We start from the raw sequence: 16273 nt of genomic DNA on the forward strand, positions 1-16273 counted from the left end.
CGCTCGACCCAGTCCATTACCGGGCTGGCTCCCCGGCCATCCACGTAGGCCAGGCCAGCAGCCCGCGGCCGGAAGCGGGACGCCGCGCGCGGTAAATGCCTGCGCGGCGGCCCAACTGTGAGCGGTTGGTTGGTCCGGCCGCCGGGTCTTACGAGTCCCTGGGACTCTCTGAGATCCGGCGTCGTGCGAGTCACTGAGGGGGCGCTGCATCGGGCTTCCTTCCCATTCCCTTTTATTTTGAGATTGGTTTTGTGGAGCCTTCCTTCCAGCAGCGCTGGGGGTTTCACAGGCCTGACAAGAGGCCCTAACCGCTCTGTGAGCTGTGGCCGCGCAGCTCCGCGGGGATGTGCTCGACGCCCGGGCTGCCCACGCCAGGGGCCTCGTTAGCCCTGCGGGTGTCGTTCGTAGACGTGCACCCAGAGGTGATCCCGGTGCAGCTATGGGGGCTGGTGGGCGAGCGGCGGGAAGAGTACGTGCGGCTGAGCCGGGAGATACAGGAGGCTGCGGCCACGCGCGGCCCGTGGGCGCTGGGTGGCGCCTCGGCCTCTTCGGGCGAGCTGTGCCTGGTGCAGATCGGGCTGATGTGGCACCGCTGTCGCGTAGTCAGCCGGCAGGCGGAGGAGAGCCGCGTCTTCCTGCTCGACGAGGGCCGCACCATCACAGCCGGCGCGGGCTCCCTGGCGCCCGGGCGCAGCGAGTTCTTCCACCTGCCCTCGGAGGTGCTGGGCTGCGTACTGGCCGGCTTGGTGCCGACGGGCGGCGGCGGCGCCGGCGGGGGCGAGCCCCAGCACTGGCCGTCCAGAGCCGTGGACTTCCTTAGCAACCTGCAGGGCAAGGAAGTCTACGGAAGGGTCCTGGACGTGCTGCTCCCCCATCGCCTGGTCCTTCTGGAGGTGCCGAATCTGTTCCAGCAGATGCAGGAGCTCGGCCTGGCCCGGCAGGTGCCCGACAGCCTCTTCCGCTCGCTGCTCAAGCGCTACCTTACAGCGGCCACTGCTGGCATGGGACCCGAGGTCCCTGTTCTCCCGCGAGTCCAACCCAAGCAAGAGCAACCTGGCCTGGATTACTTCTATCCCCAGCTGCAACTGGGCGTGACAGAGCCTGTAGTGGTGACCCAAGTGTGCCATCCCCACCGCATTCACTGCCAGCTCCGGAGCCTCTCGCAGGAGATTCACCGCCTCTCTGAGAGCATGGCCCAGGTATACCGCAGCTCAACAGGGACAGGAGATGACAACTGTACCAGTACCACCTGGGAGGAGAGGGAAGAAAGCCCAGACAAGCCGGGTGCTCCGTGTGCCTCCTGTGGATTAGATGGACTCTGGTACAGGGCGCTGCTGCTTGAAACTTTTCGGCCGCAGCGCTGTGCCCAGGTGCTTCACGTTGACTACGGAAGGAAGGAGTTAGTGAGTTGTAGTAGTCTTCGGTACTTGCTGCCTGAGTATTTTCGGATGCCTGTGGTGACCTACCCCTGCGCTTTGTATGGACTCTGGGACGGCGGGAGAGGCTGGTCTAGGTCACAGGTCGGTGACCTGAAAGCGCTGATACTGGGCCAGGCAGTGAATGCAAAAATTGAATTTTACTGTTCCTTTGAGCATGTGTACTATGTCACACTGTATGGAGAGGATGGAATTAATCTCAACTGTGTGTTTGGAGTGCAGTCATGTTGCTTGGCTGACAGATTGCTTCAGAACCAGGGAATAGATGAGGAGGAGGAGGAAGAAGAATCAGACACAGCTCTTTACTCTCAGTCTCTTTCTGAAGAAATGGATGAGATTTCGCTCCCAGCCCTAAGATCTACCAGGTTAAAGATTAATGCCTTCTATGATGCCCAGGTAGAGTTTGTTAAAAGTCCTTCTGAGTTTTGGATTAGGTTGAGGAAACACAATGGCACCTTCAGCAAGTTGATGAGGAGAATGTGCAGTTTCTATTCCTCAGCCACTAAGCTGGATGGTATAGTTTTGAAACCTGAACCTGATGACCTTTGCTGTGTCAAGTGGAAAGAAAATGGCTATTATCGGGCCATAGTCACCCAATTAGATGACAAAAGTGTCGATGTGTTCTTGGTTGACCGAGGCAATTCAGAAAATGTGGACTGGTATGACGTAAGAATGTTGCTTCCTCAGTTTAGGCGGCTACCAATATTGGCTCTGAAATGCACTCTAGCTGATATTTGGCCTTTGGGGAAAAGTTGGAGCCAGGAGGCAATTTCCTTTTTTAAAAAGACTGTGCTCCACAAAGAATTAGTTATCCATGTCCTTGATAAGCAAGATCATCAATATGTTATTGAGATTCTTGATGAATCAAGAACAGGGGAAGAAAACATTAGTAAAGTAATTGCACAAGCTGGATATGCCAAATATCAGGAATTTGAAACAAAGGATAAGATCCCAGTAAGTGCTGGTTCCCCAGGGCATATTTCAAGCCACTGTACTGTAGAGCATAACAAAGTATCTTCTATCAAGAAGGTAGAAGTACATCAGAAAGCAAAAAGCAATCATAAAACCCCATGTGTTTTAGAAGCTTTGACTGGCACAATGGTTGTTACAAATGTTTCAACTGGACTTGTTTTGCAGGAAAAAGAGAAGAGAACATCAGTTTATACTCCACTTACAGAGAATTTCTTGAAAATTAAACCAGGCTCTTCTTGTAAAGGAGAGCTAGAAGTTGGAAGTACAGTAGAAGTCAAAGTGTCTTGTGTTGAAAACCCTGGCTATTTCTGGTGCCAGCTGACTAGGAACATACAAGGATTTCGAACTCTAATGTGTAATATTCAGGACTATTGCAAAAAGGCAGTTACTCCTTATCAGGGAACCACCCCAGCTTGTTTGGCAAAAAGAACAGTAAATGGAAAATGGTCCAGAGCTCTGGTTAGTGAAGCGCCCTGTGCAGAGCATGTCAAAGTGATATTTGTAGATTATGGAGACAAAGATATGGTATCTGTGAAGAATATTTGTTCAATTAGTGAAGAGTTTCTTAAGATTAAGGCTCAGGCTTTTAGGTGCAGTCTGTATAATTTAATTCAACCAACTGGCCAAAATCCCTTTGTTTGGGGTGAAAAGGCAATGCAAGCTTTTAGTGAGTTTATAGATAATGCATGGGAAAGTAATCTAGAACTGAAATGCACAATATTTGCTTTGGCATCTGTACACGATGAAGAACTCTTTCATGTTGTGGATTTGCTAACACCCTTTCAGAGTGCATGCCATACTTTGGTAGAAAAGGGACTTGCAAGACCAGTAAAACTTGAGAAGCCTCTAGAGCCTTCTCTTCAGCTACATTCCTACTACTATTCTACACATGATATGAAAATTGGAAGTGAGGAATTAATGTGTATAACACATGTTGATGACCCTTGGACATTTTATTGTCAACTGGCAAGAAATGCAAACAATTTAGAACAGTTGTCATGTAATATTACACAATTAAGTGAAGCTTTGCTGAATCTAAAAACATCTCCCTTGATCTGTGGAAACTTGTGCCTTGCCAAGTATACTGATGAAAACTGGTATAGGGGGACAGTAATAGAAAAAGAAGCAAATAAAATCTTCTTTGTTGATTTTGGGAATGTCTGTGTAGTAACCAATGACGATCTGCTTCCCATACCTAGTGATGCGTATGATGTCTTACTTTTGCCCATGCAAGCTGTGAAATGCTCATTATCTGATATTCCTGATCATATACCAAAAAAGGTTACAACATGGTTTCAGGATACTGTTTTAGATAAGTCACTGAAGGCATTAGTTGTAGCAAAAGATCCAGATGGAAGACTCATTATAGAACTGTATGATGGCAGTACTCAAATTAATGCCAGTATTAATGAGAAGTTAGGGCTACTTGGTTACAAAGGTAAGACAAGAAAAGAAGAAGAAAGGAAAATACTCCTCTCTATAACTGAAACTCTTGAAGAAAAAAATGAAAATATGAAGTTGTCACCTACAAAATATTTAAGTAAATCAGTAGATGACAAAGTGTATAGTATGGAGATTTTGGGAGAATCATACAAACCTAAGATCAGCTCAGCATGTAAGGAACGCAAACTTTTACAAAGTTCAGCAAAGACAAATGTAGCCACTCAGAACTCTGCGGGAAATAAAAATAATCGAGTGCCTCTGTTAACAACAGAAAAGAAGGAAGGAATTTTTGCTAAGTCACCTTTGAAGGCCACAAAACTAGAAGCCATTGCTTCAGAGGAAAAAACAGGAGACTCTAACAAAGATGTGCCTCTAAAATTTTGTGAGTTCCCTCAGAAGGCTATAATGCCTGGCTTTAAAACAACTGTTTATGTTTCTCACATAAATAACCCTTCAGACTTTTATGTTCAGTTAATGGAAGATGAATGTGAAATTAATCATCTTTCAGAGAGATTAAATGATATTAGAACGAGACCTGAATATTATGCAGGTCCACCTTTGCAAAGAGGAGATGTAGTGTGTGCCGTTTTCCCTGAAGACAATTTATGGTATCGGGCTGTGGTGAAGGAACAACAACCTAATGACCTTTTCTCTGTGCAGTTTATAGATTATGGCAATGTTTCTGTAGTTTGTACTGACAGAATAGGTAGGCTTGACCTAGTTAATGCAATATTACCAGGATTGTGCATTCATTGCTCATTAAAGGGACTTCGGGTTCCTGAGATGATAAACTCTAAGGAAATGATGCATTACTTCTCCCAGAGGACAGATGAGGTGCAAATAAGATGTGAATTTGTTAAATTTCAAGAGCGATGGGAAGTTATTCTTGCTGACGAACAGGGGATCATAGCGGAAGACATGATTAGCAGATACGCTTTCAATGAAAAATCTCAAGAAGGTCCTTTTACTCAAATAATTAAAGGTGTCCATTCAAAGTCTGTTAACAAATCAGACATTGACACTTCAGTATTTCTTAACTGGTATAAACCAGAGATGAAGACGGTAAGAGCTTATGCATCTGTGATAGACGGACCTGAATACTTTTGGTGTCAGTTTGCTGATACTGAGAAACTTCAGTATTTAGAAGTGGAAGTACAAACTGCTGGAGAACTGGTAGCAAAGCAGAGAAATTGTATCACATTTCCTCATATTAGAGATCCCTGCATAGTGAAATATAGAGAAGATGGGCAGTATTATAGGGCATTTATCACTAATATTTGTGAAGATTGCCTGGTATCTGTCAGGCTTGTGGACTTTGGAAACACTGAAGACTGTGTGGACCCAAAAGCACTTTGGAATATTCCATCTGAACTTCTCTTGGTTCCCATGCAAGCCTTTCCATGTTGCCTCTCAGGATTTAATATTTTGGAAGGATTGTGCTCTCCGGAGGGAAATGACTATTTTTTTGAAATAGTCACAAAAGATGTGTTGGAACTAACGATATTGGAGATTAGAAGGGATGCTTGTGATATTCCTCTAGCAATTGTTGACTTGAAAAGCCAGGGTGAAAATATTAACGAGAAAATGAAGAAATATTCTAAAGTTAGTATTACTAACAGTAACCCACCCTGTGAAAAAAGTGGTCCAGAGACAAAAGGAGTCCTTGGGTACCCCAGTCCTGATGTTAGACTTAAGAAACAAAGTAATAAATCTGAACAAGATAAAACACTGTATGGGGAACCACAGACAGATGAGATCTCTGAACAAATTGAAAAAGATTTCAACATTGAAACCAAACCATGTAAACCCTGTGACCATGAAACTAGTAATATTGTTGAAGCTTTCAAAAACTCATACAAAGATAAAATTGGTACTGAGGTGCTGGAAGGTAAAGTAGAGTCCCATTTGGTTGACAAAGCCAAGTTTGATCATAAATACCTAAGTATAGGACATAACAAATTAATACCATGTTCTAGTGAAACAAAGGAGACATTAGAACTGAATTCACTTGAGGTTCCATTTTCTTCTGATGGTGAATCAAAAGAAATCTTAGAACTAGAATCCACTGAGTTACCGCTTTCTCTAGACGGGAAGGAACATAAAGAAGAGCTCAGTTTGGTGCCACTTTCCCAAGGCTGTGATACAGAAGCCACCCTGGAACCACTTACAGAGCCGCTTCTACCCAGTGATGAAGCCGAGAAACAGCCAGAACTGGAACTACCTACAGCCCAGCTATCTCTAGATGACAAAATAAATCCTTTGCCTTTAAAACTTAGTCAGAAAGCCCAAGAATTTGCATGTGCTGAGGACACCAGAAAGTTAAATTGTGTGGAATGTTTTGATGAGCAGCCCAGGATACCATTGCATCTACATGGAAAGAATTGCAACCCCAAAATGCAGATTGAAATGAATATATTTAAAGAAGAATTGATGGACTATAAAAACAAGGATACCATTTCATCGCTGACTCCTTTGTTTTCTGAAGAGGAATCTGGACCCGGCAGGAAACGCAATAATGCTTTACACGATCATGTCTCAGGTATGTGGATTTTTTTTTTCTGTTATTTAAATTTGATGTCTTTCAAAAATACTTGTTTTAAGAAAAAGAGAATCTTACATGGAATTTTTAAAAATTAGGTTTTTTTTTTGATGGGGGGCAGATTAAAACCTGGTAGTGACTGAGATTTGGATTTTACGAAGGGCATTTTAAACATGGGGGAAATAACTTGTGAAAATCAGTGTAAAATACTACTTTATACACTGGGTAAAATGCTGAATTGTTAATTTTGTGTTTAGGAATAGAGTGCTTCAAGTCTTTAAGCCTCCAAAGGTAACCACATTTAAAATGTAAACCAATCATCTTTAAAATGAAAAGGTTATATTTTTTGGTAAGTTCAAAAACACACTGAAGAGATTGAAACGGTAATCAAAAAACTTCCAACAAAAAAAAGCCCTGGCCCGGACGGCTTCACTGCAGACTTCAACCAAAATTTCAGAGAAGAGTTAACACCACTATTACTGAAGGTATTTCAAAGCATAGAAAATGACGGAATACTACCCAACTCGTTCTATGAAGCCACCATCTCCCTGATACCAAAACCAGGTAAAGACATTACAAAAAAAGAAAATTATAGACCTATATCCCTCATGAACATAGATGCAAAAATCCTCAACAAAATTCTAGCCAATAGAATCCAACAACACATCAAAAAAATAATTCACCATGATCAAGTGGGATTTATACCAGGTATGCAAGGCTGGTTTAATATCAGAAAAACCATTAATATAATCCATCACATAAATAAAACAAAAGATAAAAACCACATGATCTTATCAATTGATGCAGAAAAGGCATTTGACAAAGTCCAACACCCATTCATGATAAAAACTCTTACCAAAATAGGAATTGAAGGAAAATTCCTCAACATAATAAAGGGCATCTATGCAAAGCCAACAGCCAATATCACTCTAAATGGAGAGAACCTGAAAGCATTTCCCTTGAGAACGGGAACCAGACAAGGATGCCCTTTATCACTACTCTTATTCAACATCGTACTTGAAGTCCTAGCCAGGGCAATTAGGCTAGACAAAGAAACAAAGGGTATCCAGATTGGCAAGGAGGAAGTAAAGTTATCACTATTTGTAGATGACTATACACAGAAAACCCTAAGGAATCCTCCAGAAAACTACTGAAACTAATAGAAGAGCTTGGCAGAGTCTCAGGTTATAAAATAAACATACAAAAATCACTTGGATTCCTCTACATCAACAAAAAGAACACTGAAGAGGAAATAACCAAATAAATACCGTTCACAGTAGCCCCCAAGAAGATAAAATACTTAGGAATAAATCTTACCAAGGACGTAAAAGACCTATACAAAGAAAATTACAAAGCTCTACTACAAGAAATTCAAAAGGACATACTTAAGTGGAAAAACATACCTTGCTCATGGATAGGAAGACTTAACATAGTAAAAATGTCTATTCTACCGAAAGCCATCTATACATATAACGCACTTCCGATCCAAATTCCAATGTCATATTTTAAGGGGATAGAGAAACAAATCACCAATTTCATATGGAAGGGAAAGAAGCCCCGGATAAGCAAAGCATTACTGAAAAAGAAGAAGAAAGTGGGAGGCCTCACTCTACCTGATTTCAGAACCTATTATACAGCCACAGTAGTCAAAACAGCCTGGTACTGGTACAACAACAGACACATAGACCAATGGAACAGAATTGAGAACCCAGACATAGATCCATCCACGTATGAGCAGCTGATATTTGACAAAGGACCAGTGTCAATTAACTGGGGAAAAGATAGCCTTTTTAACAAATGGTGCTGGCATAACTGGATATCCATTTGCAAAAAAATGAAACAGGACCCATACCTCACACCATGCACAAAAACTAACTCCAAGTGGATCAAAGACCTAAACATAAAGACTAAAACGATAAAGATCATGGAAGAAAAAATAGGGACAACCCTAGGAGCCCTAATACAAGGCATAAACAGAATACAAAACATTACCAAAAATGATGAAGAGAAACCCGATAACTGAGAGCTCCTAAAAATCAAACACCTATGCTCATCTAAAGACTTCACCAAAAGAGTAAAAAGACCACCTACAGACTGGGAAAGAATTTTCAGCTATGACATCTCCGACCAGCGCCTGATCTCTAAAATCTACATGATTCTGTCAAAACTCAACCACAAAAAGACAAACAACCCAATCAAGAAGTGGGCAAAGGATATGAACACACACTTCACTAAAGAAGATATTCAGGCAGCCAACAGATACATGAGAAAATGCTCTCGATCATTAGCCATTAGAGAAATGCAAATTAAAACTACGATGAGATTCCATCTCACACCAACAAGGCTGGCATTAATCCAAAAAACACAAAATAATAAATGTTGGGGAGGCTGCGGAGAGATTGGAACTCTTATACACTGCTGGTGGGAATGTAAAATGGTACAACCACTTTGGAAATCTATCTGGCGTTATCTTAAACAGTTAGAAATAGAACTACCATACAACCCAGAAATCCCACTCCTCGGAATATACCCTAGAGATACAAGAGCCTTCACACAAACAGATATATGCACACCCATGTTTATTGCAGCTCTGTTTACAATAGTAAAAAGCTGGAAGCAACCAAGGTGTCCATCAACGAATGAATGGGTAAATAAATTGTGGTATATTCACACAATGGAATACTCTGCATCGATAAAGAACAGTGACGAATCTGTGAAACATTTCATAACATGGAGGAATCTGGAAGGCATTATGCTGAGCGAAATTAGTCAGAGGCAAAAGGACAAATATTGTATAAGACCACTATTATAAGATCTTGAGAAATAGTAAAAACTGAGAAGAACACATACTTTTGTGGTTACGAGGTGGGGAGGGAGGGAGGGAGAGGGTTTTTTATTGATTAATCAGTAGATAAGAACTGCTTTGGGTGAAGGGAAAGACAACACTCAATACATGGAAGGTCAGCTCAACTGGACTGGACCAAAAGCAAAGAAGTTTCCGGGATAAAATGAATGCTTCAAAGGTCAGCGGAGCAGGGGCGGGGGTCTGGGGAGCACGGTTTGAGGGGACTTCTAAGTCAATTGGCAAAATAATTCTATTATGAAAACATTCTGCATCCCACTTTGAAATGTGGCGTCTGGGGTCTTAAATGCTAACAAGCGGCCATCTAAGATGCATCAATTGGTCTCAACCCACCTGGAGCAAAGGAAAATGAAGAACACCAAGGTCACATGACAACTAAGAGCCCAAGAGACAGAAAGGGCCACATGAACCAGAGACCTACATCATCCTGAGACCGGAAGAACTAGTTGGTGCCCGGCCACAACTGATGACTGCCCTGACAGGGAGCACAACAGAGAACTCCTGAGGGAACAGGAGACCAGTGGGATGCAGACCCCAAATTCTCATAAAAAGACCATACTTAATGGTCTGACTGAGACTAGAGGAATCCCGGCGGCCATGCTCCCCAGACCTTCTGTTGGCACAGGACAGGAACCATCCCCGAAGACAACTCATCAGACATGAAAGGGACTGGTCAGCAGGTGGGAGAGAGATGCTGATGAAGAGTGAGCTAATTATATCAGGTGGACACTTGAGAGTGTGTTGGCAACTCTTGTCTGGAGGGGGGGTGGGAGGATAGAGAGAGAGGGAAGCTGGCAAAATTGTCACGAAAGGAGAGACTGAAAGGGCTGACTCAATAGGGGGAGAGCAAGTGGGAGTACAGAGTAAGATGTATGTAAACTTATATGTGACAGACTGATTGGATTTGTAAACGTTCACTTGAAGCTTAATAAAAGTTAATAAAACAACAACAACAACAAAAAAAAAACACACTGAACCTTTGCCAAGCACTATTTAGGCATGAATTTAAGATAGGGATCATTTTAGCAGATTTTTCAAATTTAACAGTTTTGTTTCATGTAGAAACTCTTAAAAAATAGGTTTAGGGAGACTATTAAAGGAAGTTCATAGTCATGAGTAAAGCTTAGAGAACATTATCGTTAACATTTTTGGATTTTTTTTACTGCTCTTTGCTACTTTAAAAGATTTGAAAGTTACATCAAATGGCTAACTTTCAGTTTTTTAAAGGATGTTAGACTTTTTAAATGTCAGTTTTTATATCATTAAATTTGAGCCATTGCACAAAATTTTAAAAATAGAATAAGAAGAATGAAAATCACCATAATCCTACTACCAAGAAATGCCCACTATAAACACTATGGTGTACTTCTTCCTGTCATCTTTTACCCTTTCGGTGTATGTCTAACCCAACCCTTTGCTGTTGAGTCGATTCCGACAAATAGTGACCCTATAGGACAGAGTAGAGCTGCCCCATAGGATTTCCAAGGCTGGAATCTTTACCAAGGAAACACTGGTGGTGTAGTGGTTAAGTGCTACATCTGCGAACCAAAAAGTCGGCGGTTCAAATCTGCCAGGCGCTCCTTGGAAACTCTATGAGGCAGTTCTACTCTGTCCTATAGGGTCGCTATGAGTCGGAATCGACTCAACGGCACTGGGTTTGGTTTTTAATCTTTACCAAAGCAGACTGCCCCATCTTTCTCCTGGGGAGCAGCTGGTAGATTCCAGCAGTTGACCTTTCAGTTAGCAGCTTAGCCCTTTAACCACAGCACCATCAGGGCCCTTCTGTGTATGTCTGGCTACATATGATTTGAAAAATGAAATAGAGATCATACAGCATTGAACCCTACATTTTAATCCCTTAAATATGCTTTCAAAATATTTTAATTGCATAGTATATCGTCCTGTGGATATACCATAATTGATTTAAATGTTACCCTAGCATTCGATATTTAGTTCTTCTTATCACATTTTCCTAAGTACTGACTTTTCTGTAAGAATATCTGTTCACTTACTGCTGCTTCATTATAGGAATGGCTGTTGTAAAAATAGATAACACCACTTGCAGCAACAGTACCAGCTTCTAGTAATTTCCAGTGATAGAAATTAGGTTTACATCCTTATGATAGTGGTGTTTCTAAAGGAAAGCAGAAGGGATTGTATTGGAGGAAGCACAGGAAGAATTAAAAATAAAATCTAGGAAAAGAGACAGGCTTAGTACATATCATACCAATGTACTGATTACATGATAGTGATTATATAGGAATTTTAAATGCAGATTAGGAAAATGCTCTGCTTGTGTATCTAGCATTAAGGAATTAAGAGTTATGAATTGAGTCTTCACTTTGTTCAATTTAGCAGCTCAACTGGAGAACACCTATGCTCTGAAAGGATTTACTGTTGGATCCAAATGTGTTGTGTGGTCAAGTCTAAGAAACATGTGGTCCAAGTGTGAGATTTTGGAAATAGCTGAAGAAGGCACAAGAGTAAGTGAAATTTAAGTACTTTATCTCAACATGTACTTGCAGACTGTTAAGAAAATTTTATCAAGCTTTAATGGACAAGAGAATGCAATTTAACAGATGTTTACCTGCTCTTTCCTCCTGGTTATTTGATGCAGTGCAAAAACCTACCTTAAAAGTCCATATATAAGAAACCATCCTGGGCTCTTCACTCCTCTTCCCTCCTAAAATCCTATCAGTCACCAAGAGCCACACTTTCCACTTCTTAGCTCTTAACTGAAAGAGCTTTTTATCCCTGCCTTAGCTGAGTCGATCATTTCGCAAGTAGATTATTCTAATAACCTTTTATCCAGTCTTCCTTAAACAGTTTCTCCACATTGTCAGTGTAAAGTTTGTCGAATGTAAATCTGACTACATCATGCCTGTGTGTGAAAAAATTTTCAGGGAAATCCAGTTGTGTTGTAGTTCTCCTGTGATCTGAAAACCACCTGTACCAGAATTACCAGCTGTGTTCCTTAAATTACAGATTCTTGGGTCTTGCCCTGACCTGCTGACTCAAAATTTCTGGGAGAAGGATCCAGGAAAGTGCACTCTTAGACCATTAAAACTTGAGAACCATTGGTCTACAATATAAAAAAGTCAAGCTCATTAACATGGCATAGAAGGTCCTCTAGGGTTGAGCCTTCATGTACCTCTCCAGCCTTACGTCTTCCTCCTTTGTATTTTGTACTTTATATTAGATTACCATTAAACTTCTTGAGTTCTCTTTATATATATATAACATTGTGTTGGATTGCTTCAGTGTCTTTATTAATGCAGCTCCGTTTGCCATTCCCCCATCTCCACCCTCCTTCACCAAAAGTGCTTCATACCAGATCTTCGAACTGGTTATTTTTGGTTCGACCCCCAGCTGAGAATTTGTGTTTCCACCCTAGTTATACTGAACTGGAATCTACATTTTATCAAGATCCCTAGGTGATTCTTATATATAACTTCCTGGGAACTTGTTAGAAATGCAAATTCTCCACAGGGAACTTGTTAGAAATTAAGTCCTGCTTTATACCTATATCATATTATTCTGCCTCCTCCTGCAGAAGTCTGTACTTCCTGCATTGTATTACCTGCTTAGAGGTCTGTGTCTCCACTAGATTTTGAACTTCTTGAGGTAAGATCTAAATTTTATCCGTCTTTTATCTCCAGGTGTAGATACTCAATATACACTTGTTGAAGTGAAGTACCACTGAGTTGAAACATAAGTTTAATAAAATAATTTTCATTGCCTTTTAAAAGTATTTCATTTAAAAAAGAATTGTTTGGTACATAAATCAGTTACAGTTTTTGGAACTTGCCAAAGTTTATTAAATTTTCTGTTTTCTCTTAAAGGTTTTGAACCTTTCTAATGGCGTGGAGGAGACAGTGGATCCTGAGAATGTCTGGAATGGCATACCTAATTTGGACAAGAGTCCATCTGAGGTATAGAATTATGTAATTACTTATTAATGAGAGCATTGCCTTTTGTTTGGAAAGATGACTTATAAAACTATTTCTAAAGCCCTTGTGTTAAGAAAAATTGAGAAAAAAATTATAATGTACCAAAACAACTCAAAAAAGCAATTAAAAAAAATCAAGGTTTCTGGACCTTAGGGAAAAGTAATTAATGTTTTACTACTTGATTTTCACTTTGGGATTTAAAAAATGAAAATTGTTTAGTGTTCATGACTTCTGAAAAATAAATTCTTGGTGCAGAAAATCTGGCAAATACGGCAAAGTTAAAGAGGAGAAAGTAACAGTCGCACTTAATATGCCCATCCACATACAAACAGGGTTAGCAGTTTGTTTTTATTTCATAATTTTTTAATTTATATGGACTATAAGTGTATCATCTACATATTTAGGTGCCCCTGATGGCGTAGTGGTTAAGAGCTATGGCAGCTAACCAAAAGGCTGGCAGTTTGAATCCACCAGGCCCTCCTTGGAAACTCTATGGGGCAGTTCCACTCTGTCCTCTAGGGTCACTATGACTCAGAATCGACTCCAAGGCAGTGGTTTTTTTTAGTGGCACAATGGCTAAGCACGTGGCTGCTAGCTGACCTGGAGATCTGCTTCTGTAAAGACTACTGCTAAGAAAACCCTATGGAGCAGTTCTACTCTGTCACATGGGGTCATTATGAGTTGGAATCGACTCGACGGCACCCAATAACATCTACATATTTGGTCATAGTTGATTTCATTCAACATATATTTTATTGTCCATATTCTTCATTTAAGACTATATGGAGGGCAGTTTCCCATGTCACTATGATGTGGCTGGTCATTTGAGCTTATCCTGTTTGGAATTTGCCGAATTTCTTGCTTTTGTAAGTTTGTCTGATAGTTCCAACATTTGGTCATCTCAGGGTTTGCATCTGTTGACTGTCTGTTCCCTTGAGAAATGGTTAGATTTTCCTCATTCTTTGTATGTTGAATAAGTGTAGATTTTATCCTGGACATTTCAAATATTATGCTGTAAGACTTTGGGTCCTGTTAAATCCTCTGGAATATGTTGAAATTTTTGTTTTATCAGGCAATCAACCCAGTTAGGTTCATACCACAAATTCTCTCTCTCCTTAATGTGGTTGGTGGTTTCAATGTCAGTTTAGTTTTTAAAACCTTGGCTGTGTTGTTTGGGTCTTCCTAGTACATGAGCCACTTGGGGCTCATTCTGGGACTTGGGCAGTGATTTATACTGTAGTTCAGTTGTTGAAGCCTTTGCTGTGCTTACTTGGTTTTGTCTGTACATGCATAGCTCAGGGGTGACCCTGGAACTTATATCAGTTCACATGCAGTATTACCTATTGCTGTCAAGTTGATTCTGATTCATAGCAACCTTATAGGACAGAGTACAACTGTGCCCACAGAATTTACAAAGCTGTAAATCTTTACAGAAGCAGACTGCCACATTTTTCTCCTGCAGAGCAGCTGGTGGGTTCAAACTGCCGACCTTTCGATTAGCAGCCGAGCTCTTAACCACTGCACCACCAGGGCGTCATATATCATATTAGGGATTCAAATTTCCCAACTCTTTCCTCTCTGAGATTTTCTCCAAATATTCTGGCTTCCGAGTTTTCTTTTTCCAGTCCCCAAGGGCCCCTTTTTCTGGTTCCTCTGGCCAGAACGCAGGTTTTTCTCAGTTTCCCTCTGTGCTGTTGTGCAGTTCTGTATAATCAAGCCTGCCTTGGGGTGAAGCAGATAGAAGAAATTCATGGGAATTCTCACTACTACAGAACAGAGGCCCCATCTCCCAGTTTTCTGGGTAGAGAGATAGGTCTTCTCTTAGATTTTTAGGTGTATGCACTACCACTAAGGAGCCCTGGTGACACAGTGGTTAAGTGCTTGGCTGCTAACCAAAAGGTTGGCAGTTTGAACTCCCTGGCCACTCCATGGGAGAAAGATGTGACAGTCTGCTTCCATAAAGATTACAGCCTTGGAAACCCTATGAGGCAGTTCTACTCTCTCATACAGGGTCACTGTAAGTCAGGAAATCAACTCAATAGCAATGAGTTTGTTTTTTTTGGGTTTGTACTACCACATCTGCCCCCAGACTGTGGCTGTGGCTACCCTCAGGGCAGGGCTAGAAGATGAAACAGAAAAAACGATTTGGGGGTTTCCCACACCACCTCCCACTCTTTAGCATATAGAGGCCCCTTTTCCTGATCCTCCGACTAGAAATAAAGGTTTTGCTGCCAGCTGTATGGTTCTGTAATTTGGCCCAGCCGTCATTCACTATCAGGAGACAAAAGGAGGAAAAGAAGAAAAAAGATGATGAAACTCACCTCGGTTACGTTTTTCAGGTTTTTACTTCAGTCTTCAATCTATTTGTTCCTTTCTACATCTCAGGGTCTTGAGGTAGGTGCTTTTTGTATTCAGTCCAGAATATATAGTTTTAATCAGTGGATTAGAGAGGCTGTCATCACCTTACTTCACCGTGGCTGGCACTAGAAGACTGTAAACAATTTTTCATAGCTGCATAACATTGTGCTGTAATTTATTACATTCTAATCTTTTCCACCCATTAACTTTGAAAGGTTCATATGTTTACATACATAGAGGCTCCTGCTTGGATGAATAGGAGAGAACCATGTAGGACTATTTAAAGTGGACATAAAATAATATAGACACAACACTTCTGGCTTTAACCAACCTAACTAACAATCCTGTAGACACTACTTATAAGTAAGGCTTTAATTTTTTTGATTTGGTTATTAATGGAATTTAAGTGATTCTTTCCTCAAATTTGAGCAAAAAAAAAAAAATTTTTTTTTTTTTTTTTTTAGGATACATCGAGTCACCATGATCTGGCAATCTTTCTTTTTTTTATTGTACTTTAGATGAAGGTTTACAGGACAAACTAGCTTCTCATTAAACAGTATAGATATTGTTTTATGACATTGGTTAACAACCCTACAACATATCAACACTCTCCTTTCTCGACCTGGGGTTCCCTATTACCAGCTTTTTTGTCCCCTCCTGCCTTCTAGTCCTTGCCCCTTGGCTGGCATGCCCATTTAGTCTCATTTTGTTT

At 41.1% G+C, this 16273-nt stretch overlaps 1 protein-coding gene across 1 annotated transcript; it reads left to right on the top strand.

Annotated features, from left to right (window-relative positions):
* Positions 1-344: 344 nt before the first annotated feature.
* Positions 345-13635, top strand: TDRD6 (tudor domain containing 6). The gene is made up of 3 exons (XM_023545208.2): positions 345-6390; positions 11612-11736; positions 13096-13635. Exons 1-3 carry the CDS (start codon positions 345-347, stop codon positions 13189-13191), a joined length of 6267 nt encoding a protein of 2088 aa, XP_023400976.1. The 3' UTR covers positions 13192-13635.
* Positions 13636-16273: the final 2638 nt, after the last annotated feature.

The sequence above is a fragment of the Loxodonta africana genome, chromosome 1 (genome assembly GCF_030014295.1).
Source record: "Loxodonta africana isolate mLoxAfr1 chromosome 1, mLoxAfr1.hap2, whole genome shotgun sequence".
NCBI lineage: Eukaryota > Metazoa > Chordata > Mammalia > Proboscidea > Elephantidae > Loxodonta > Loxodonta africana.

What these genes read in the sequence shown, in the direction of transcription:
- TDRD6 (XM_023545208.2), top strand. Translation starts at nt 345, where the DNA reads ATGTGCTCGACGCCCGGGCTGCCCACGCCAGGGGCCTCGTTAGCCCTG. An exon ending in TTTACACGATCATGTCTCAG is followed by an intron (nt 6,391 to 11,611) that starts GTATGTGGATTT and finishes TCAATTTAGCAG; the next exon opens with CTCAACTGGAGAACACCTAT. An exon ending in TAGCTGAAGAAGGCACAAGA is followed by an intron (nt 11,737 to 13,095) that starts GTAAGTGAAATT and finishes TTTCTCTTAAAG; the next exon opens with GTTTTGAACCTTTCTAATGG.